This window comes from Sphaerodactylus townsendi, linkage group LG16 (assembly GCF_021028975.2).
Source record: "Sphaerodactylus townsendi isolate TG3544 linkage group LG16, MPM_Stown_v2.3, whole genome shotgun sequence".
NCBI classification, from domain to species: domain Eukaryota; kingdom Metazoa; phylum Chordata; class Lepidosauria; order Squamata; family Sphaerodactylidae; genus Sphaerodactylus; species Sphaerodactylus townsendi.
In genome coordinates, this window is record NC_059440.1 from 8,041,526 (window position 1) to 8,067,082 (window position 25,557).

The following is a 25,557-nucleotide window of genomic DNA, read 5'->3' on the forward strand; positions in this document are numbered from 1 at the left end:
GGCTCTAGAAAGCGGCCAAGACAATAGCAGATCCTTTGCTTGCCATTGTCCAGTCAGGGCAGAAAAGAGGGAGGAGCGTGGGATTGGCTGGGAACACTTTACAGACAATAGCAGATGCTGCTGCTGCTGCTGGGTCTTGATGTGTATAAGTGCTATCTCCTTGAATGGGATGTCCCAAGGGCTCCCTCCCGGCCAACAAACCGTATTCAGCTCTCCTCAAGCGCATGTGCCAAGCGACCAACAAGAGTCTGTCGGTTCTTTGCTGTGTTGGTCCAAATTCAGCAGACCCAGTCAATGGTGCCACCTCCTAGAAGACAAGCCCAATTACTCAGCTCTCTTTGCGCCCCCTCCTGGCAACAAGCAGAACTACTCAGCTCTCCTTGCGCACATGCACCGGTGGTGACCGGAACGAGAGTGTGGGTTCACTGTGCACCAATACATTGGTTCAACTGCACGCAATTTTAAAAAACCCACACGTCATGGGGGAAGGCAGAAGTCTGGGGCATCAAAAGTTGAATCCTCTGCATAAGAGGAATTGACATCCTGCAGTAGACTTGGGGGAGAGGCGGGGAAAAGGGGAATGTAAAATTAATCCAGATGCCCTGGGGTGGTGGAAGCACTGGATCAACGGAATGCTAAACTCACAATACATTAAAACAAATCGACCATAAAAGCACAAACCTATCTACTGTGTTTCCCCGAAAATAAGACAGTGTCTTATATTAATTTTTGCTCCCAAAGATGAGCTATGTCTTATTTTCAAGGGATGTCTTATTTTTCTGTGTTCTGTTTGTCAGGCATGCTTCCAAACAAAAACTTTGCTACGTCTTACTTTCAGGGGATGCCTTATGTTCGGGGAAACAGGGTACCTATAACTGGGCTAAACAGACCTATCCCTATTGGTGAGTCTAGCCCAGTGCAGAGCCAGCGAGGTGTAGTGATTAAGAGCATGTGCACTCTAATCTGGAGAACCGAGTTTGAGTCCCTGCTCTGCCACTTCAGTTGTAGAGGCTTATCTGGTGAACTAGATTAGCTTGTGCACTCCAACACATGCCGGCTGGGTGACCTTGGGCTAGTCACAGCTCTTCAGAGCTCTCTCAGCCACACCCACCTCACAGGGTGTTTGTTGTGGGGTGGAAAAAAGGGAAAGGAGATTGTAAACCCCTTTGAGTCTCCTTACAGGAGAGAAAGCGGGGGGATATAAACCCAACTCTTCTTCTCTTCGTCCTTGTGACCCTACATGTCCCCATGAGCGCTCCGCCCGACTAAATACCTGAGGTGCATATTGCCTCCACTTCTTCTACAATGGTGTATATCTTCCTCCTCCGTCCTCACTTCCCCTTTTGGGAACATGGGAAGTTAATTGAAGGTAAACAAGGCTGTTAAAAAGGTAAATCTTCAAGTAACTGCGCACGGTCGTGCACAGCTGCCCTGAGGTTCCTACCCAGTCTGGTTTATATGCACACCTGGATCCATGCAGTTCGGTATTAAATGACAAGCAGGAGCTAATTGCAATGACAGGGCTGAGCTGTTCATAATTATTCAAAGAGAACTTTGTTGCAAATCAATTAATTAAGAGTGCACTTCTGCTTTTAATGCCACAGTGTTCTTACACCTACCCCTGCCTCGGCCACTTTGTTTCCCCCCAATTAATACAATTCATCCACTGTTGTTTACAACCATCAAGACCTAATCCAATTAATTAAATGCGAAGTGTCGCTCCGTTGACTATCACTAGAAAAGGGGGAGTTTAAAATTACAGAGACAAGGAAAAAAAGGATTTGTTGCTGATAAACGCGGCACAGGCAGTGGGGGAAAAAAGACTTGCTGATTCTCTCTGAATGGACATGATAAGGAAGAGACCAGCTTTCAAAAGCAGCGCCACACGATTTGTATCTCCCTGTTTTGCCTTCCGTTTCTTTAAACGTTTAACCTTTATTTTCAGCCGTATCAGTTGTCCTTTCCTCATAGTGCATTTTCTAGATCAAAATTAACACATTTCTCAGTGTTCGTCTTTGTGCCATTTGCATATCAATAGCATACCATAGATTAAGTATCATGAAATTGGCACCAAACACAAGAGGTACCATCACCAGCAACAAAATGTAGACAAACTGGTGGAATAACAAAATGAAAATGGCCACAGTGGAAGTAACAGCACTGGGTCTCCAGACTTTTCTGAATCTCTAGCCCTGCTGCATCTAGATGTAAAATACTTCAGAAGAAATGGACATAAACTGGTTACATTTTAAAACGTTTTATATGCAGTGGCGTAGGAGGTTAAGAGCTCGTGTATCTAATCTGGAGGAACCAGGTTTGATTCCCCGCTCTGCCGCCTGAGCTGTGGAGGCTTATCTGGGGAATTCAGATTAGCCTGTACACACCAGCTGGGTGACCTTGGGCTAGTCACAGCTTCTCTGAGCTCTCTCAGCCCCACCTACCTCACAGGGGGTTTGTTGTGAGGGGGGAAGGGCAAGGAGATTGTAAGCCCCTTAAAGTCTCCTGCAGGAGAGAAAAGGGGGATATAAATCCAAACTCTTCTTCATCATCATCTCTCTTCCCCTCTCTGAGCTGAGAACTCTATGGCCTGCAGTGCTCTTCCCATTGTGAAATAAAGAGTTTGCTTCAGAGGTTCTGTGTCACTGCAGGGTTTGGGGGGCTGAGTAGAAAGGAGCTCCTTGTACATGACTTCCTCCAGTGTTCCCAAGTTCAGGCAGGACCTCTGATGGGCTTTGTCAGATGCTCTTGACCCCGGCCCTGCGTTCACCAATAAGAAGAACGTAAGAACATAAGAGCCTGCTGGATCAGACCAGAGTCCATCTAGTCCAGCACTCTGCTACTCGCAGTGGCCCGCCAGGTCTCCTTACAGAAGAGAAAGGCAGAGTATAAATCCAAACTTTTCTTCTTCTGTTTCCTCCATATTCCTGAGTATTTTGCCCGGAACTATTTTCACATCTCAAATATTCTGTTTCAGACTATTTTATTTTCTTCGTACGTGCCTGAAAACGTCTCATGCTGCTTGTTCCTTGTTCGCCACTGGGTTAAACCTTTGCCAGGCATAGAGCCTTCATCAATCTTTCAATATAGACATGGGCGCCAATGTTGATCTGTGCCCCACCGAAGATGATAGACACATTGAACGTTGGTTGGTGCGTGCATTCATCTCCAGGGCTATGAACTGCATGTAACAAAGCACAAATGGAGATGGTTGGGGGCCTTAGGCCCTCAGCACCATACTTTTCAGGAAAGGCACGCCTGTTACATTTCTGCCAGCTGTATTTCTGTTGAAGGCATACAACAAGGGTACAAACTATAATGCAGGGAGGGATAAAGGGCTAGTTGGAAAGCTGGGGGGAGGGGGGGCTCTTCCAAAGAGATGCCATAAAGTCATACCCAATAATATGAGTACTTGGAGAACTTCTGCTCACCTGAGATACCTAAACGTTGTGATTTGGTGGCAACTATCGGGACTTAATGAGTGAGAGCTGGCTGGCCTTGTTTGGTTTTTTAATGTTGTCACTACACTGATTCAACACCATCACAAGAGAATTCTGGTTTCCCTTGACTCCTAGACCAGTGGTGGCGAATCTATGGCACGAGTGCCAGAGGTGGCACTCAGAGCCCTCTCTGTGGACACGCGCAAACTGAGTGCCCCCCCACCACACATCTAGGCTGGCCTGGGCCGCTCAATTATTAGCATTAAACCTAAGACCTAGTTTTGGGGAAGCAGTGTAGGTAACCCTGTTAAGTGCTGTTAAACCCCACTGATTTTCATGGGAAGAACAAAAATGCAATCCTTTACCTGGGAGTAAGCTCAGTTGCTGGCAATGGGGCTTGCTTCTGAGTAAACCCGCCTAGGATCATGATTCACCCCTTGGAAGAGTTGCACAGTTGCTTCAAAGCAAAGTCACCAACTACCACCAAGTTTACGCCTGAGTAACACACGCCTCGGAGCCAACCGTTTTTTCTAAACTAAAACCTCAGTATTCAGGTTAAATTGCCGTGTTGGCACTTTGCGATAAATAAGCGGGTTTTGGGTTGCAATTTGGGCGCTCGGTCTCGAAAAGGTTTGCCATCACTGTCCTAGACAGCTCTCTCTGTGGGCACGCGCAAGCACAGTCACCCCCCCCCCACACACACATCTAGGCTGGCCTGGGCCGCTGGGCTCAATTATTAGCATTAAACCCAAGACCTAGTTTTGGGGAAGCAGTGTAGGTAACCCTGTTAAGCGCTGTTAAACCCCACTGATTTTCATGCAAAGAACTAAAGCGCGATCCTTTACCTGGGAGTAAGCTTGGCTGCTAGCAAAGGGGCTTGCTTCTGAGTAAATCCTCCTAGGGTCATGATTCACCCATTGGAAGTGTTACACGGTTGCTTCAAAACAAAGCCACTGACTACCACCAAGCTTACTCCCAAGCAACGCACGCCTTGGAGCCAACCGTTATTTCTAAACTAAAACCTCAGTATTCAGGTTAAATTGCCGTGTTGGCACTCTGCGATAAATAAGTGGGTTTTGGGTTGCAATTTGGGCACTCGGTCTCGAAAAGGTTCGCCATCACTGTCCTAGACTGACAAAATGAGTTCCCCTGAAAAACGGACTACAACATTTCTTCATGATAAACTGTCTCTTTGTTCCAACTACGCTCTTGTTTCCTCTGCGTGTTGGTGCATCCTTTTTAATCTCTTTTTAAATCTCTTTTAAAAAGAAAATGTTAAGACATTTGAAGACCCTTTTGCCAAGAACCCAGATTAAAACATACACACACTTACATCTGCTTTCCCGCTTTTCCACTTCAGTAGAAATGGGGGAACTCACCCCCCGGGGTGAGAGTGAAAGGGGAAGGGAGAGTTATCTTAGATGAAGAAGAGTTTGGATTTATATCCCCACTTTCTCTCCTGTAAGGAGACTCAAAGGGGCTTACAATCTCCTTTCCCTTCCCCCCCCCCCACAACAGACACCCTGTGAGGTGGGTGGGGCTGAGAGAGCTCCAAAGAACCGCGACTGGCCCAAGGTCACCTGGCTGGTATGTGTTGGAGTGCACAAGCTAATCTAGTTCACCAGATAAATCCTCCACAGCTAAAGTGGCAGAGCGGGGAATCAAACCTGGTTCTCCAGATTAGAGTGAACCTGCTCTTAACCACTACACCATGCTGGCTCTTATTTTGCGGACCTGAAACAGTGCAACCTGAATCCCCCAAAGCAAGCAAATGAAACTTTTACTATTGGTGAGATTTTCAGCTTATGGACTGGGAGATTGCGGGGTAGGGGTTAGGGTTCAGTAATATCTGCTCGAATGACCTGCGCGTCTCCAGAATCTCAGGCTGCAAAAAATTTACAACAGCTGCTACTAGCAGTCCTTTAGGTACATACTGGGAACTGAATTTGAGGCCCTCTGCATGCAAAGTACTCTACCATTAAGCCACAGATTTTGTTCAGAACAGGTGTTCTGTAGAATGAGCATTTGAAGTTGCCATTTGTCAATCAAGCTCAGTTCTGCCTTCTTTGAACCAGAGACCTTTTACAAATACTGTGGCCACTGAGCAAAGTTTGACGAACTTCAAGCACGAGCGCCATCAAATATAGTGCTGTTTACTTTGGCTCCAGCTTTCTGGGGGGTCTCCGATCCCTTAAGTGGAAGTTTTAGAGGTTGAACGTGGCTGGAGACTCCTGTTCTGTTTTATGGGCCCTTCTCCCCCATGTACAAAGTTCACCCTTACCTAAGGATTCCATGAGTGTACAGCTTGGCTCCATAAAGAACACACAAAGGGAAACACAAATAATAAACCAGTCATAAGAACATGAGAAAGAGCCTGCTGGATCAGACCAGAGTCCATCTAGTCCAGCACTCTGCTACTCGCAGTGGCCCACCAGGTGCCTTTGGGAGCTCACAGGCAGGAGGTGAAAGCAATGGCCTTAAGAACATAAGAAAGAGCTTGCTGGATCAGACCAGAGTCCATCTAGTCCAGCACTCTGCTACTCGCAGTGGCCCACCAGGTGCCTTTGGGAGCTCACAGGCAGGAGGTGAAAGCAATGGCCTTAAGAACATAAGAGAAAGATCGTGCTGGATCAGACCAGAGTCCATCTAGTCCAGCACTCTGCTACTCGCAGTGGCCCACCAGGTGCCTTTGGGAGCTCACAGGCAGGAGGTGAAAGCAATGGCCTTAAGAACATAAGAAAGAGCTTGCTGGATCAGACCAGAGTCCATCTAGTCCAGCACTCTGCTACTCGCAGTGGCCCACCAGGTGCCTTTGGGAGCTCACAGGCAGGAGGTGAAAGCAATGGCCTTAAGAACATAAGAAAGAGCTTGCTGGATCAGACCAGAGTCCATCTAGTCCAGCACTCTGCTACTCGCAGTGGCCCACCAGGTGCCTTTGGGAGCTCACATGCAGGAGGTGAAAGCAATGGCCTTCTGCGGCTGTTGCTCCCGAGCACCTGGTCTGCTCAGGCATTTGCAATCTCAGATGAAGGAGGATCAAAACTGGTAGCCATAGGTCCAAGCCCCTTTTAAAGCTCTCCAGGTGAGTGGCCATCACCACCTCCTGTGGCAGCATATTCCATATATAGTCCCTCCGCTAAAATAAATGGAGGTCCTGTGCACATAAGCTGAGCTGTTGACACAATGCTGGATTAGGTTGGAAATTTGTAGAAGCAGAAGGCTGGAAGTTCGTGTTGCTTGGAGCCATCTCTGCTGCACGGTAGAAATGCAAAGGTGCTCATGCAGAACAGCCACAGAGAATAGGGGAGGACAACCACACACACACAAGAATGCAGCAGTGCGTCCAAGGCTAAAGGAAGAAGGCAGGGCATTACACCTAGCTAAGGTGATTGCTCTACGCCACCGGGCCTCAACCAGGAGATAAAGGTACTGGGCTGCAATTAGTCTATCCATAGGTATTCCCAGAGAGATCGGGGAACAGGTTTTATTAGCTTCCTCTAGCATCTGTTGAAACTCTCTGTCAAAAAGTCTCTTCTTGATAGCCCCATAGACCTCCTGCTCTGTTAGCATTAGCAGGTCCTCCAAGGAAATGCCCAACTCATTAAGTTTGGAATTCCACATAAAGAAAGGAAATGCCCGTGTGGCATGGGTTCTGTGGAAACAGTATCTCATATGCTGTTGGATTGTCCCTTTTATGAGATAGGTAGGAAGAAGCACATAATCCCCTTCCTGCATGGAAGTGAAGGCATTACAGATAAACAGAAGGTTATATATCTTTTAAACAGCCACAACTACGAGCTGTTGGAAGCGGTGGCTAAATTTTTTAATGGTGTTATTTTAACTCGTCAGAAATTGTAAAGTTGTAAAGGCTGTTATTATCTTGCTAAGCTAATCTTAAACAATCTATATGCCATTAAAGGTATTCGAAATCGAAATCGAATCGAATGCAGCAGTGCCCCTTTCCACCCTACGCTATATAACTCCTGCTGCTGACTGAACGCTGCTCAGGGAACAAGCTGGCATCAATACACAATATTTCTTCACACTTTCCTGTATAAAACTAACAGTGTTCATTGAGTTATCTTTCAAGCATATGGCTTGTGTTTTCACCCTCCAGGCTGTTTTCATTTTTGTCGTGAGGTTTGCAATCTACCTTTTCCTTTGGCACACGTAGCCAAGCGCAGCTCGAGAACACAGGAAAAATTAGAAGCCGTTCGTCAGACCTGAAGATGGGGGAAGTTATTTTATGGGATGGATTGCCTTGAGAGCAAGGACTCAGGCAGGAAGTTCAGGTCAAAGGAATTTCTGTGTGGGGAGAAATCACGCACTTCCCCCAGATGTGTGCATTTGTGTGTCTCTCTCTGCTCCTCACATAGCTACAGTTTTCCGTAGCAAGGGGCTATGCTTGAAGATTCCAAACTATATAAAGGTAAAGTTTCCCCTTCAGTCGTGTTCAACCCTGGGGTATCACTGGGAGCAGTGATTTTATAGGCAACCCTCTTTTGTGGGGTAGTTTGCCGTTGCTTTCCCCGGCCATTCTTTACCCCCTAGCCATGAGCTAGGTACTCATTTACCGACCAAGAAATGGATGGATGGCTGAGTTGACCATGAGCCAGCTGCCAGGATATCTATCTATCTATCTATCTATCTATCTATCTATCTATCTATCTATCTATCTATCTATCTATCTATCTATCTATCTATCTATCTATCTATCTATCTATCTATCTATCTATTCCAATGCTCCTAATTCTGTTGGTAATTGCCTTGGACCATTTGGAGATGTAATTATCTTTAAGTAGGTGTACGGTAATGTCGTCATCCTTGGATCTAAAGTGGATCTTGAGCCAGAATTTTATTATGAAAATCCAAGCTAGGGTTTCGACTGTGGATACCAGGATATCTGACCCACAGGGGGCTCGAACTCCTGACTGTCTGAATGGCAGTGCAAGCACTTAACCCACTATGCCACACAGCTCCTTCCAAACTATATAAGCTACAGAAAAATCTTGGAAATAACCACATGATTTGCACCAATATGAAAATGTGCTATGTTAATATTCTCTCCTTGTGAGGTCAACTGGTGATCACAGAGGTAGGGCATGAACACCTGACGGGCAGATAGACTTTCCTCTTCCCGCTGTACATAATCTCTACTGCACAGAATGTTACCTAAATTGGCACTAAGAGGTTTCATCAATAACTTCTCTCCCGGCACCCCATGTTTGTCATATGCAAGAAAAGAAGGGTGTGTATTATTTTTTCCAAGAATTAAAGACCTATTAGATTGGGGAGGACGGGAGTGGAGAATGAGCTCCAGTGAAAGATTGTATTTGGAAAAGAAAGCCCATTTTGCAAAATAAATGACCCGTTCGGCCTCTCCTTTCCAAGGATCTACTACATCAACTGGATGTGCCAGACACATATGAGCAGATGTGAAAAATAGTCTCTTTATAGTTGCTGTTTTCAGTTCCATTGCTGACTTAATCCCTGCAAGGCAGCCATCTGCAGGCTGTTGGAAAGCCTTCCTAACATGAAAGGTGGAGGAGACATGGCACCAACACATCAAATATTTATTTGCCATCCTCTTTGGTCCCTAAGGGTACGGTATTCCGGTCCAGGATCGTTACTCAGTGGTGGTGGTGGAAATCTTTTCCATACAGACTTTTATAACCTACTAGGATGGCAATTGACAAATTTTAAAAGAAGAACAGTTTGGATTTATATCCCCCCTTTCTCTCCTATAGGAGACTAAAAGGGGCTTACAATCTCCTTGCCCTTCCCCCCCTCACAACAAACACCCTGTGAGGTGGGCGGGGCTGAGAGAGCTCCGAGAAGCTGTGACTAGCCCAAGGTCACCCAACTGGCGTGTGTGGGAGTGCGCAGGCTAATCTGAATTCCCCAGATAAGCCTCCACAGCTCAAGCGGCAGAGCAGGGAATCATTCTCCTCAGAACAGGTGTTTTGTAGAATGAGCATCTGAAGTTGCCATTTGTCAATCAAGCTCAGTTCTGCCTTCTTTGAACCAGAGACCTTTTACAAATACTGTGGCCACTGAACAAAGTTTGACGAACTTCAAGCACGAGCGGATTCCATGAGCGTACAGCTTGGCTCCATATAGATTGCCCTAGTGCCTAGCCTTTTAAAATGGAGATCACTGAATAGAACACACAAAGGGAAATACAAATAATAAACCAGTCATTAAGAACATAAGAATGGGTTTGATTCCCCACTGCACCCAGTTCTGATAGCGGAGCCAGAAGTGATTTTATTCCACTTCTGGTCTTGTTTTGAATAAAGATGGAACAATGGTTTAATTTCTGTATACGATAGGAACAAACTGTATTAGATAGAAAGTAGGATTTATAGCTATCTTTTTGTATTTGCGTCTGCATGGAACCTCCTTGGCTCAAGGCAGGAATCCACCCCTGCTGCACCTGGGCATGCTCTTTTCATTTGTAAAACTCTGAACGGACGTTAACAAAAGGGACCCCGGAAGAAGCGCCTCAATCTACCTAATCCCACCAGCAGGCAGATAAGGATGCCATCATCGCTAAATTTCGTTTCCTGACCCCAAGCACCCAAAATACTTTTTGTGCTTTTCCCACCATACTCCAGCCGCGAAATTCAAGAAGGGGCTGCCCACTGGACTCTGATTGGTTCCCATGCCTTGTAGCTGTATGATTGGTTGTCATGTATTTTGTGAATGAATGGTTGTAGGCTGTCCTGTATTCTCCCGGACTCCCAACGGGAGAAAGGGTATTTAAGATGTTGTAAAGCTGCTAGGCAGTTGCAGTTGCCGGGGTGTGAAGGTGCTGACACGTAGGTCAGCATCTCAATAAAATCTTTTATTATTTACTTTACTCGCTGTGTCGGGTCCGGTTTCTGTTCCCCTGTGCTGCCGAAAGCTGGTTGGTCTGGGAATATTAAAAGTTACCAGACAGCGCGGTAACAGTTCCTCCAGATTAGAATTAAGATTAAGCTGGGTAAACCCTGCCATGTCAGCCAAGTGACTGGAGAAGGTCCCAGCATATGGAGAGGAAAAGCCATGTCACCTTGGAACCAAGAGCAGCTCCAACACAGAACAGCATCTGTTGTACAACACTAATTAGAAAACACCTGCACAGCTAAGCCTTTGTAACTTTCTGAATCACCTTGAATCTTTGAAGAAAACTGGGACCTGCGATGCATTTTAAAGGCAAGGTCTCACCAGAGGCTTGGTTACTGGCATACAGCTACACCTGTTCAACAAAAGCCATCAGCAGACCATGAGTGGACCCCTGGCTCGTTGTAACAGTCTCTGTGCAGTCATTAGCATATTGGCTGAGAAGCAATACTCACCTGGAAGATGGGTGAAGCTCTCATTGGAAGAGAGAACATAGCCATTTTCCCCACTGACCTCTCCCTACTTAACGTTTACATCCACAGAGTAGTGTCCGACGGTGCCCTCAGAAGACTAGGTTGCCACTCAATACATGACCTGCAAAGGAATGCCCTTCATATACATGGTCAACATGGATTGTGCTCTGGTGGAGTGAATCCGAACATTAAAAGGTCAGTTTGTTCATAAGATGGACAAATAATCCACCTGGACAAGGTTTGCGCAGATGCAGCCTTCCTGTTCAAAGGTCTGGAAAAACAAACAAACCATTGCCGTGGCTTCCTAAAACCTGTTGTTCTAACACTGCCCTTTTGACAGCGAACGTGTGTAGAGTGGTCTCTGACAGGGAGGCAGGTTTAGGGAAGAAAACCAGACGTGCTAAATCCTGTCCTAAATGGAATCTAGATGTAACTTTAGGAAGACACTCCATACTCAGTCATTAAATGGCCCTATTCTCATGGAAATTAATGAAAGGCAGTGGCGTATCTGCCTAGGGACAAGGCCACTCTTCTGGTCACGTGGGGGGCGCAAGATCGCCCCCCCCACGTGACCAGGAAGTCCTGCTGTCTCATTGTTTTCGCGTGCCTCGACCCCATCCGAGGCATGCAAAAAACGACGAGGCAGCAGGACTTCCTGCTGCCTCCAAGTGCCTCAACCCCCCCTCTCTTCAGAAGTGACTGCAGGCTGCCGGCTGGGAACCCAGCCAGCAGGGGGAGTCTGGGGGGAGGTGGTCACCCTAGACCTTGCCCATGTCCATGGTGACATGGGCAGGGTTGAGGGCAGTGGGGGTGGAGCCTGGGGGCATCAGGGGTGGAGCTAGGGTGGTGGGGGGCAGAGCCTGGGGGGCGTCCTGGAGACTATTTGTCTCCGGGCGCCATTTGCCCCTGGTACGCTTCTGATGAAAGGTTGGTCAGCATTTACGGCTGCTAACTCTCCAGACCTCATGGAGGAAGTAAGGGCCATCAGAAAGGCTACCTTCACTGTCAAAAAGGATAGTGAGCAATTTGCCAAGGGTTCCAATGGAATATTGAGAAGGCGGAAAATGTGGCTGCCAGCAATGTTTTTTGAAAGGCATCTCCCAACAACTGTGGGTTGATGCCAACTCTGGAACAGAACATGAGAGTTTTGGCATTGGCGCCGAATGGGAAAGCGATGATCCCAGGTGAATCTGCACCAAGCCTCCCAAAGATCTTGTTCTTTGGTTTAGGATCAGTGGTGCAGTGGCGTAGCATGCAGGGATAGTTGGAAACTCCTTAGGTATCGAAGGCCTGGTCTTGGTTCCGAAGGGGATCACTGATGAGCATAATTCTCACATTCTTGTGGACAATATCCCCGGGGGTTGTTGGCATGATTGTTGTTGCTGTATCTGCCGCCCCGGATCCAATGGTTCTGTTAGGCAGCATACTTTGGAGCCGATGTCACATTTGAAGAGTGAAGGTTTGGGAGACGGTGACTGCTATGATGAGATTTGAGGAGCAGGAATATCTGCTGGTCCCAAAGGAGGCCCCAGAGCTGAGTATTTCTTGGGCTCAATTGGAACAGAGCACTATTTCTCCTTATGCCGACATACGTGCTTGGCTTTCCTAACAGGAAGTCCCAAGATGCAAACACTTACCTGCAAATGTTATTCATCAAGTTGTTTTTTATGTAGGAACATACTCCCTCCCTTCTGCCCTGCTGCCAGAGCCATGGGGGGGGGCAAATGGTGCCCGGGCCCCACCCACTGCAGGCCCCAGCCCTACCCCACGTGGGGCCCCCACCCCACTTAGTTCAGCCGGCTAAAACAGCAGCCTGGCTGGGCCCGCCAGTCTGCTCCAGGCTTCTGCTGGACAGAGGTGGGGGTGGAGGGGCGGGAGAAGGGTGTGGGGGCAATTTTCCGCCCCTCATGTGACGCCAATGGGGCACACCCGGGTTGGGGGCGCCTACTGGAGCATGTGACCGTTCAGGCAGAAAACAGGCTGCATGCTCTAGAGGGCAGGGGCTCCCTGCAAGTGACTGTGTCTGCACAGAAGGAAGTTGTAGCAGGGAAGGAGAGAACAGCCCCCATGCCCACCCACCTATTGCTTCTCCTCTACACTTTGACATCCCGTGTTTACTTGCTGCAGCCATGTCAACTGGCTCACACGTGTCTAAGGAAAAGTAGCTGCGGGAGGGCTGTACAGGTGAAAAATAGTGGCCAAGAGCCTTTCCTCGCCTACCGCTTCTCTCTTCCAAATTGCGCACACCTCCCCTGTTTCTCTTCGGATATTCAGCAGAGTCCTGAATCTGCTGATGAACATCATGTTCAGCCTAAGCTGATAACGTGTGTGAGTTCTGTATGTACAGGAACTTATATTCAGTCCTGAGCATATCCATTAAAAAAGCCCAACAATTAGCAGGGCTGGAGAAGATGTTAAAAAGTCAGCGAAGACAGTCTTAAACCAGTGGTCTGACTCGAGAACATGGCAGCTCCTTAAGACCACTTTCTGCTCAAACACCCCCCTTTTGGGGGGGTGAAAAGTCATACGGGTCGCTGCATGGACAGTGCTGTAACAATTCTTCCAGGGTCCTCACTCCTTCCAATTATTTGACTTTGGCTCTCCATTCTAAACAAACGAACAGACCTCAGTCCAAAGCCACCCTTCAATTTCCTTCTGTAGCATGTTCCTTTCTCCTTTTTACTTGCAACACTTCTTTTATGGTTGAGTACTCTGATATCCTAATTACTAAATCTAATTTTTTTTTATTTAACGCCAACTGGAACAATGTATTTAAATAACTGGAGCCGTTCCTTGGCGATGCACGCTGTGGCGCTTTATTGTACTCTTTCACAGGATATTTATAGTTTAAAGGAGACACTTTCGTTTATTCAAGTTCCTTTGATCGAAAGATCTTGAGCAGTAAATAGGGAGCTTTTTATTGTTTTAAGGAAAAGGTGGCGGAGAGATACCTAGCCACTGCCGGCATGACTCTTGGATCTCTATTCAACAACAAGCAGGGGCAGAGGTGGGATCCAGGAGGTTCTCACAGGTTCCTGAGAGTAGGTTACTAATTATTTGTGTGTGCCGAGAGGGGGTTACTAATTGGGGATTTTGCCACGTGATTTTTGGCTTAGTTACGCCCCTCCCCTCAGCAGTAGCGCGCAGAACTTGAAGCAGTCTAGGAGGAGGTGCACCGGCGTGCGTGGCAGCCTGCGCCTGTGTGCATTTGTTTCCTGCCCAAGGATGGGCGCAGCGGCTGCATCCTTGCCACAGCCCCGCCCATGAATGCCCCGCCCCCAGAATGCCCGGCCACACCCCCGTTGTGCCCGACCCAGCCCCACTGGCACTACGCCACCACCATGGGAACCTGTTATTAAAATTTTTGGATCCCACCACTGAGCAGGGGACTATATTGTCTTTTATTATGATAGAAGGTAGCTCATTTAAAATAGGGGCAATCCATACATCACAATAAGGACTATAATGAGGGCATTCCAAAATTATGTGGGTTAGTCAACCTTTTTCAAATCGCATTGGAAGAGCAAAAAGGAAGCCTTGTTGGAAGTGGGAGAAGTAATGGTGTGCAAAGAAAGAGTGGGGTGGGGGTTAGGATTCAAGTATATTGGACCTGAAATGTTTTGGGATGCCTGAATATTCCTAAATCCCCATACCGGTTTGATTTCCCCCCAGGAATCTGAAAAATTCAACTCCATTACATGAGGAATCTTTTTGGGGGGGGTGGGGGTGGGGGGAGTGTTGTTTTTTTAAGGCAGAGGTGCCAAATCTTCAACGTAGCTTTGTGTAACTCTTCTTAGAACAGTGACGGCGAACCTTTTTGCGACCGAGTGCCCAAATTGCAACCCCAAACCCGCCTATTTATCGCAAAGTGCCAACACGGCAATTTCACCTGAATACTGAGGTTTTAGTCTAGAAAAAACAGTTGGCTCCGAAGCCTGCGTTACTCGGGAGTAAGCTTGGTGGTATTCAGTGGCTTGGCTTTGAAGCAACCATGCAACTCTTCCAATGGGTGAATCACAACCCTAGGAGGGTTTACTCAGAAGCAAGCCCCATTGCCAGCAACCGAGCTTACTCCCAGGTAAATGATGGTGCTTTAGTTCTTTACATGAAAATCAGTGGGGTTTAACAGCACTTAACAGGGTTACCTACACTGCTTCCCCAAAACTATGTCTTAGGTTTAATGCTAATAATCGAGCCCAGCAGCCCAGGCCAGCCTAGATGTGGGGACTCTGTTTGCGCGTGCCCACAGAGAGGGCTCTGAGTGCCACCTCTGGCACCCGTGCCATAGGTTCGCCACCACTGTCTTAGAAGAACCATTAAGTTTGGTGAATCATGAGATCCAATTTGATGGGGCCCAAAGAGGGCGTCCCCATCCGCCACTGCTTCTGGTGTGTCTTCAGTTTCCTATCAGTTGTGTATCTCAATGTTCCAGGCCAATAATGAAACAGAGAGGCAAGAGGTCAACGTAAGTGAGCTTTAAGTGGAGGGTGATGATACCTCCTTGTTTGGTTCCGCCCGGAGTGAAGCGCTGGGGATGGTGCACGCTTTCTATTTTTACAGGAAATTCCGTGGGAAACAGAACACATCAAAGCTGAAAAAATGGCTTTTTAAATTGTAGCTGGTAATCCCGATTGTGAAAAAGCTGGAAAATAAAAACAGTCTACCCAGACCCATGGAAAGTTTCCCATAGGCTATAATGGAGCAGAAGGGTGGGAGGGTTTAAACCTTGAAGAGCTATGTTCAGAACAAATGTGCTGTGTGTTTCCCCTTTTCAAAAGCGTTGCTCCCTTTTAGAACATAAGAACATAAGAACAAGCCTGCTGGATCAGACCAGAGTCCATCTAGTCCAGCTCTCTGCTACTCGCAGTGGCCCACCAGGTGCCATTGGGAGCTCACATGCAGGATGTGAAAGCAATGGCCTTCTGCGGCTGTTGCTCCCGATCACCTGGACTGTTAAGGCATTTGCAATCTCAGATCAAAGAGGATCAAGATTGGTAGCCATAAATCGACTTCTCCTCCATAAATCTGTCCAAGCCCCTTTTAAAGCTATCCAGGTTAGTGGTCATCACCACCTCCTGTGGCAGCATATTCCAAACACCAATCACACGTTGCGTGAAGAATTTTCCATTGCTGTAGCTGGTGTTCCCAAAAAGATCCACCCAAAATGCCAATATCTTACTGAATGCACATCCCTAAAGATGACCATGTTTGAGTTTTTTGTGACCCTTTGGATTTTAATTGGAAGATCTCTGAGGAGACTGAGAAGAAAACTAGTCTTGGCCCTCTCATAGAAATTAATTGAAAGATATGCATATTGACCTTGGTGGTCCTTATGAAAGCAGAAAGGTGGGATACAGATTATATACTATAAAGAAACAAATTGTCATGAAATGGCTGGTCAAAAGTAGGAATTAGACTGAATTTTGAAGGCTGTTTGCTTTGAATTGTGTGTACTTTTTCTACTTTATTTCTCCCTTATGAGAAACAAACATATTTTACATCGTTTTCTCTTTCTCCATGTTGAATATCCTGTTAAAGTCATTTGCTTAATTTATACCTTGCCTCCAAAAGAGACCCCGAGCGGCTTTCTTCTCTTCTTCATTTCATACTCACAAGAGTCCTGCGAGGTAGGTTAAGCCAAGAAGTGTGTGACTGGCCCAAGTTCATCCAGCAAGCTCGTGCAGCAGAGTAGAGATTTGAACCAGATTCTCCCAGATTCCAGCCTGACACACATTGGTCAGAGAAGTGTGTGCTTCAAGCCTGCTACTTAACTAGCACAAGTCCCCCCCGCCGCCCCCCCTGGAAAGAAAGGTGCAATTTAAAGGGAGAAACATTCGTCATTCATTCATCTTTCCTGCTGAACAGATTCAGTTTCTTTGGCCAGCTGAGCATTGCTTGGCAATTCTGCCCAAGATGGATCTGAGGCCCTTAATGAGTTTAATAACCTCCAACTAGCAGCCTTGCCAATCTGAGGATAGAGTAGTGACCTGTGGGCAGTAAGGATGCCCGTTGCTCTCCTGGCTCAGTGACCTCTAATTTCACTTCAAAGCCGCCGCTCTGTCATTGAATGACAATAGGAGAGCGACAAAGAAAATAACTTCCTTAGAATTCTCTTGAATGGCAGCTGAGATAATGCCTCAGCTCGAGGAAGAAGGAGGGGACTGGTAGAGGTTGCGCTGGAAATGGGCAGAGTGAATAGTGCAAGGGCTGTTTGACACAGCAGCACTGATAATGTCACCTCAAGCCTTACTGCAAAATGGGCAAACTAAAGGCCTTTTTTGTTGCGCTGAAGTTCTAAATGCTCCAAAATGCCTCTCTGCCGTTCTTACCCTCAGGAGACTCCTCCCTGCAAGCTGCTGCATGAGTCATGGTTATGCCTTCTACTTAGAAGGAAGCAAGACCCTGTGGAGGGGCAACAGACAACCTCCTGCAAGAGCATGTCATTCTGCTGAGGGTTAGAAGCAACGGATACGACGATTGGAAGGACGACACGTTCGGCAGCCTCATTGGCAGGCAGATAACTTTTATGGATTGATTTTCGTAGCCCTTTGGTGCTTCTGTCATGCCCCACAGATTGGGAACAGCTGCCTCAGAGGACAACCAAAGCCCCAATTTGCCCTTTCTTGTCTGTTACCTGAGTTCTGCAAGTTGCTACCATCAGTTGGAGAGCAACTAGTTCTAGGAACCTTATAAGCCAGCTGCCTGCAGGTTCTCTATGGGGATGCTGGACATGGCCTGAATAACCATAACCAAGATTAGTTAGAGCTGGTGGACGGGGGGAGAGTGGGATAGAATTATTTTCAAACTAACTCGGTATCATCAATAATGTTACAACCCTCTTCTCCTGCCCTGTACCCACAAAGTGACTTAGGAGCTTCCCAGAGCCACAATTTACACTGAAAAAAGCCACTGGGACTTTGTTTGGGATCTTGTTGCGTTCAGTCCTGGAGAAAGTGCATTTTGCAAAACTTCAGAAAAAATATTCCCCCCAAAAGGTGTATGGCTTTCCCCTCCCACAATGGTGGTTTCGTTCATTTATTTTTAAAAAAATTAAAATGATGCCTTCATTTTCCTGCTGCGTGCCTAAGGAAGGGAGCCTGGACTCTTAAAATCTTACACCCTGAAAGTCTTGCTGGTCTCTTAGGTGCAACTGGACTCAAATCTAGCTGCAGATCAACCCTCTGAAACTTATCTGCATGTAGAGACACCAGTATCTACACTCCCACCCCCACCCTGCCTTGCAGCAACTCAGCATCTCATTACATTTATTACTGGGAGGGAGGCTCACAACTGCTTTGAAGTCGACTAAGCCCAACCTGGCTTGTTTAATCTTTTATGCTCATCCTGCTAAACTCATCATGATGAAACAGTTTCTTCTCCTCTGCTCTGCCCTCATCCTCTTCTCACTTTATAAGCCCCCCATCCCTCCTGTTTGATAGCAAGCAGCTCAACAAGCTTGCTGGATCTTCCCTCTGAAGTGGCAAAGGGAGAGGTCCTTACACCTCGTCCTCTTTGAACTCTTTCAGCACCTCACCAGGTCTCCTGTCTTGTGAAGTTGACCTTGCCAGCTGGAGAGCAAATAGAAGGGGCTTGCATTAATGTGAAAAAGCTGTGAAAAAGGCAAACTCTATGCTGGGGATCATTAGGAAAGGAATTGAGAATAAAACTGCAAAGATTGTCATGCCCTTATATAAAACAGTGGTGCGACCGCACTTGGAGTACTGTGTCCAGCTCTGGTCGCCGCATCTCAAAAAGGATATCGAAGAGATAGAAAAAGTGCAGAGAAGGGCAACGAGGATGATTGAGGGACTGGAGCACCTTCCCTATGAGGAGAGGCTGCAGCGTTTAGGACTCTTTAGTTTGGAGAGGAGACGGCTGAGGGGGGATATGATTGAAGTCTATAAAATTATGCATGGGGTAGAAAATGTTGACAGAGAGAAATTTTTCTCTCTTTCTCACAATACTAGAACCAGGGGGCATCCATTGAAAATGCTGGGGGGAAGAATTAGGACTAATAAAAGGAAACACTTCTTCACGCAACGTGTGATTGGTGTTTGGAATATGCTGCCACAGGAGGTGGTGATGGCCACTCACCTGGATAGCTTTAAAAGGGGCTTGGACAGATTTATGGAGGAGAAGTCGATTCATGGCTACCAATCTTGAACTTTTTGATCTGAGATTGCAAATGCCTTAACAGACCAGGTGATCGGGAGCAACAGCAGCAGAAGGCCGTTCCTTTCACATCCTGCACGTGAGCTCCCAAAGGCACCTGGTGGGCCACTGCGAGTAGCAGAGAGCTGGACTCGATGGACTCTGGTCTGATCCAGCTGGCTTGTTCTTATGTTCTTCTGTTCTTAATGCATCCTCTTGGAAAGCTGCAATTAAAAAAAGCTTTAAAATGTAAAGTACGAAGGCGGTGGAAAAAACTTGAGAGGGTTTCTCCAATAAAGGTTAAAAATGGAGTCTTGGCTGGCTTCTGCTCCTTGTTAGTTTCTCAAACCAAGGTAACCTGGAGGAATAAAGAGCTATAGAGTCGAGCTAATGGCCCATCAACTTTAATTCTGAGCAACTTCAACCCAGCAAGTATTTATTTAAAGCATTTATTCCCACCATTTTTCAAAAACCCACAAGGGCCTTTTGGCAAAAGTAATAATCCAGCCAATTTAAAAAGGCCTGTAACATTCAAATGCTAAAGAAGAAGAAGAAAATAACTTGGATTTATACCCTGCCTTTCTCTCCTGTAAGGCATCTCAAAGTGGCTTACCAACTCCTTTCCCTTCCTCTCCCTACAACAAACACCTTGTGAGGTAGTTGGGGCTGAGAGAACCGTGACTGGCCCAATGTCACCCAGCAGGCTTCATGTGTAGGAGCAGGGAAACAAATCCATTTCACTATTTCCACTCATGTGGAGGAGAGGGAACTCAAACCCAGTTCTCCAGGTCAGAGAGCACTGCTCTTAACCACTACACCACTTTAGGGCTTTATGGAACTATGATCATGTCAAATACCATAAACATCACAAAAATGTTGCACAATCATGTCAAATACCATAAACCATGGTATCATGTCAAATACCATAAACATCACAAAATGTTTCACAAACTTCCAAAAGTTTGGGAGTACGGAAAGAGCAAGGAGAGATCAAAATGCACATGTCAGATTACTACTCTTACTAATGCAGGCTAAAACAGTGATGGCGAACCTATGGCACGGGTGCCAGAGGTGGCACTCAGAGCCCTCTCTGTGGGCACGCGCAAACAGAGTGCCCTCCCCCCCCCCACATCTAGGCTGACCTGGGCCGCTGGGGTCGATTATTAGCATTAAACCTAAGACCTAGTTTTGGGGAAGCAGTGTAGGTAACCCTGTTAAGCGCTGTTAAACCCCACTGATTTTCATGCAAAGAACTAAAGCATGATCCTTTACCTGGGAGTAAGCTCAGTTGCTGGCAATGGGGCTTGCTTCTGAGTAAACCCTCCTAGGGTCGTGGCTCACCCGTTGGAAGAGTTGCACGGTTGCTTCAAAGCAAAGCCACCGACTACCACCAAGCTTACTCCTGAGTAATGCACGTCTCGGAGCCAACCACTTTTTCTAAACTAAAACCTCAGTATTCAGGTTAAATTGCCGTGTTGGCACTTTGCGATAAATAAGTGGGTTTTGGGTTGCAATTTGGGCACGGTCTCGAAAAGGTTCGCCATCACTGGGCTAGAACATCTTGAGAACTATGAAGGAATAGTCAGGGACCTCATAAAAGTGGCCAATATTTATTTGTTGAAAGATTTAAAGCTTGCCATCTACAAGCTATGAAGCGCTAACAATAAAAATATAAAGTGAACCATGTTAAACAAATATTAAAAGCACTCTTATCACGTTTTCACGTTACTATTTTTAATTGCGAGTTGACATGAACAGGCCTCTCCGCAGGAGCGACATTTACATTCTCGAAATAAAAATAATAATAAACATCCAACCACAATACAAAAGTCCAGAACTTCAACAATAACAGAATAACTGCACTGGACCATTCAAAATCGACATCTTTAACCTTATACTAAAAAAAATACATGTGGAACTGCTAGTTCAAAGCCAAACATGAGGCATCCTCACCTTCCACCAGAAATCAGATCAGCAACTCATCAAAGTCAATTTCCAAAGTCACACAGGTGTAAAATGACATTTCCCAGCATTTGGAATCTTGTCAGTGAAGGTACCCTCTGCACCTCCTCTAGCAAAACCATAACAGGCTGTGGAGGTATGAGTTTCCCATGACTGCCAAACTGACTGACACCAGAGAGTCCTCCTACTTCAGGGAACATCACTGTGGAGATGAGTGGGACCTTTTCCAGAGCTGTTTTTATCCCCCGGTCCACCCCTGGTTGCTTGCCCCCATGGGTTTGCTATCCAGATATTAAGGCTTAGAAGACTTGGCAATATTGTTGTGGTTGCCTAGCAACCCCCAACAACTACTGTGAGCTCAGCCAGCATTCTTAAAGGAACAAGAATTGTTTCTGTTATTTTGGAGGGATTTTAATGCCCAATGTATTTTTTTTTAAATTCAGATTTTTCTGCAACACAGGAACTTTCTTCAGATTTCTAGCGACATTAGTCTGTTCCTAGCTCCATTTGGCTGCTTTGCTAGTCATATCCTCCATGGTGCAACTGAGAACAGCTATATGGATGTTTTCTAGAGTGCCTAGATTTCCAGTGAAAATGCACACATGTACACAAGCCTAACAGCAACTGATTTGAGCACTGTGATTTAGTCATATTCATGTTTGAACAGACAAGATGACAGAAGGCAGCTTTCTACCTGGTTGCAGGTGTAAATAAATCCTCTCCTGGCATATCATATTGGAGATGTGGATCCTCACTACATTTTCCTCCTGAATAAAAAAAGTAAAACGTCTTCACTTACCGAATTTTCAAAAAATGGCATAACTTATTGAACAAGAAAAAAACAGGTTGCTTACCTGTATGTGTTGTTCTTCAAGTGGTCATTTATGTGTTTGCACAGATAAGCTTTGCATTTGTGCAGAGCAATGATTTCGGAAACTTTTAGAGCTACAGCCTAGGTGTGAAAACCCCCATCATGCAGACTCAGACTGAACATACTCAAGGGGGAGGAGTTCCTTCCAACTTATGAAAATATGCCACAGTATATGGAAATTTTTGCGTCAGGGAAGGTGGATAGGTCATGTGAATGCACAGATGACCTCTCAATTAATACATTCTAAGTAAGCGTTGATTAGGATCTCTATCACTTTTTTGGAATCGCGTGATTAGCCAAATGCTTCAAGCCACCAGGTGCAGAATGTTCAGAGAGGACAACATGTCTGGCGTCTTAGGAAGCTATATACCCGTGGCGGCGAACCTTTGGCACTCCAGATGTTATGGACTACAATTCCCATCAGCCCCTGCCAGCATGGCCAATTGGCTATGCTGGAAGGGGCTGATGGGAATTGTAATCCATAACATCTGGAGTGCCAAAGTTTCGCCACCACTGCTATATACTGTTGGTATTGAACAGATGCAGAGCTGTCAAGACCCATCCTGTCTACATATGTAGGAAGGTACCTGCCATGGACCCAGTTTCAGACGGACAGCTGAGTTAGTCTGCAGTAGTAGAACAAAATTCAAGTTCAGTAGCACCTTAAACAAAATTTTCCAGAACATAAGCGTTCACAAGTCAAAGTTCATTTTGTCAGATACAAATAGAATGAATGCCCATCAGCCCTTCCATCTATGTCAGAAGGTGGGAGGGGGCATTGCAAAAAAGGGGGTTGGAATCAGGGTACAGAGGTACAAGGCAAAATGTAGCCAGCTTGATTAGAGCACAGGTCTCTCGTGGAGCCAGAATCCACACCTGCTCTGGAACAGTAGTAACTTCACTCCTTGTTGATTGATGTTGTGAATAGGTCTACGGTCAGATGAAAGGATGGATCTATGACCATTGTATGACTGACCATTCATGAGCTAGTTGTGTTTACCTCAATGGCATGTTCCCCTGTGATAAAGACAGCAACTGGGGTTATGCCATGCTCAGCACATCTCTTCCACAGAAGGCAAGGTAACTGAGGGTTAGTGCTGCTGTTCCAGGTTGCCTGTTTATATAATAAATGATGGTTCGTCATTTGAGGTCCCCTGTACCACTCTGCCTTGCAACCAGAGGCATAGCTGGGCCAAAATGCGCCCAGTGCGCAGTGTTTTTTCCGCCCCCCATGGCCCCTTGCTGCCCCCCCACAGTCCCCCCGCCCCCACTTACCTTAGTTCCTTTTCTTTTTCTAGAACTTTTTCAGGCTGAAAAAAGTGGCCTCTTCATAGTTCAGGCTAAAAACTGCCTGAGGAACTATACTTCCCAGGAGATCTTGTGAGCCCCGAGGTAGTTCCTTAGTTCCTCATGGTAGTTCCTCAGACCGTTTTTGAGCCTGAACTGTAAATAGGCTGCTTTTTTCAGCCTGAAAAAGTACTAGAAAAAGAAAAGAAACTAAGGTAAATGTGGGAAGGGGGTGGGGGGCACTGCTGGGGTGTGTGTGGGGGTGCAGGGGTCGCAAGGAAAAGGGGGAGGGGCCAGGGGGCTATTTTCCACCCCCCTAGGTGTGTGCCCGGTGCACGATGCACCCACCCCCCATCCCCTTGCTGCTCTGCCACTGCTTGCAGCCTAGGAAGAAAGACACAAAATAACTAAGAGCTAAGAGCTCTAGGTGACTTATGTAGACATCCAGCTCTTTCATGGAGCAGAGCTGGGTAATACAATCTGTGTCACAGTGGGTTTCCCAGCAGCATCCAGATGAACCTCGGAGTGGAAGCAGACAAGGGCATTCTCTGGTTTACGCAATGTGGTCAGGCCATCACTGAAGGGAAGTCAGAACTTTGTGAGGAAGCAGCAATGTTTTGTCTTGGTGGTTGACCACTGGTTGGAAATGTTGTAGGAACCAATACTGAATGGTCACATCTTCAGAAAAGAAAAAGCAAGGCTCATGGCCTCCATCAACCCTGAAAGTCTCTGTACGGAGTGAGCACAGAACAAAGGTCACAGTTGTCTGGATAAGTGTTTGCTGACTGTTCTGTGGCAGGCAAGCTTTTCTGTAAAAAAAAAAAGGGGGTACGATCAATTGAAGGCATTTTGTGGGTCTCTGGCATAGCTTCTCTCCACTGGCACGAATTTCTATTAAGGCTAGGATACATAGATCTGTTTAGATATGGTGAAGGATTGCTTGGGAAGAAAGTGCTTGATTATTTGGAAAGATCCAGGAGATCGGGCCTGGTGACAAGAGCTTCTGAATCCAGTACGACCAGGACAGGATCAGGCTTGGCAGGAGGCTGCCTGGTAACATGTAGGCCAACGGCAATTGCCTTTTTCATCACCTGTTCTGGACATGGGCAGCCATCCTCCAAAGGACAAGGGTTAGGGCAGAAGGTAGAGGCTGGCGATGCGATCAATCCGCAAAGTAGCTTGCATCGCAGTGAAGGTGATGGATGTTTCAAATGGTCATCCAAAACAAGGGCAAAGGTTAAAGGACCACCTGCCCTCTCAGTAGGCTCTGTGTAGGATGTCCCACCAGTACCATGATTCACATCTGGCAAGTTCCCTTTAGTATCACGAATCCTCTCAATGTCCTCTCAATGACTTGGAACGAGTCCTTTTGATGTGGGGGGCTCTGAAAATCAGAACGTTCCCCCTGTTTTGCATCTCAGTAGAGTGCCTTGTCATTCTGCAGAGTCCTCTTGGTACTAATGCTTTCAATAAAGTAGTTAACCATGAAGGGACTGAGTCGCCAACTCCATAATGTGGAGAGTAGCACTGCACTTGAAGCACAGGACAGTATTGTCCTTCAGAAGAGGAGTTACTTCGCAGAGAGACTTCCTGTTGTTTCAGAGGGTTCTTAGTATCTGCAGTGCAACAGTCTCCAAGGGGAGCACCAGTCTGAGTAAAATCTAAGGCAGCTCACTTGTTAAATCTAAGGCAGGAATGTGGGATGCCTCAACAGCCAAAGCTACGGATACCAGAGAGGCTGATATCTTGGCCTGGGATTTCTATTTTTTCTTCTGCTTTTCTGGCTGTAGGGATTTGGCCTTTCTCTCCTTCTGCTTTGGAAAGACTCCAAGATTTTCCTGGTGGGCTCTATCAGGATCAGTTCTTCAGTTTTGAGGGGGTTTGGTCATCCCATGAGACATCAAGAGAACCAGATCCTATCAAGGGATGTGCAAATGGGACTGGCTATTTCTTCAAGCCTGTCTAGTAAAATTTAGACAGTAATTACAGTTCTTGGTGTTATGGGCCTTGACCAAACATAGGAGACAACCATCGGGGCTGCTAGTTGAAGGTAGTTTTCCATCACATGAATGGCACTTCTTAAAAGAAGGGGTCATTGCCTTAGGTGGTTGGTGCAGAACACCCCAAAGGCCCTCTCAGTAACATCAGTGACTACTAGAAGAACATGTTAAAATGATCAAAATGATATGTAAAATCTATAAGCAAAAGAAGAGAGAGGGGAAAAAAGAGAACCAGACTGCAGCTCTCAGGCAAAACTCTCATGTTGTTTCTGGTGCAACTTCTCCCTTTGGGCATGCATCATTCAGTCCACATCTCTGAGAGGAAGAGAAGAAGAAGAGTTTTGGATTTATACCCCACCTTTCTCTCCTGTAAGGAGACTCAAGGTGGTCTACAAGCTCTTTTTCCTGCCTCTTCCCATAACAGACACCTTGTGAGGTAGGTGGGGCTGAGAGAGTTCCAAAGAACTGTGACTAGCCCAAGGTCACCCAGC

At 46.5% G+C, this 25,557-nt stretch overlaps 1 protein-coding gene across 2 annotated transcripts in view; it reads right to left on the reverse strand.

Moving 5' to 3' along the window:
* Positions 1–20,540: 20,540 nt before the first annotated feature.
* TEX14 (testis expressed 14, intercellular bridge forming factor) overlaps positions 20,541–25,557 on the reverse strand; it is a 45,965-nt gene continuing 40,948 nt past the window's right edge. The window contains exon 20 of one of the 2 annotated variants that reach the window (XM_048518822.1): positions 20,541–21,675. In XM_048518822.1, coding sequence (XP_048374779.1) covers positions 21,599–21,675 — 77 coding nt within the window. In that variant the 3' untranslated portion in view covers positions 20,541–21,598. Of the gene's footprint in view, positions 21,676–23,566; positions 23,876–25,557 lie in introns of those variants that run through there. The other variant, XM_048518823.1, reaches the window with a different exon arrangement.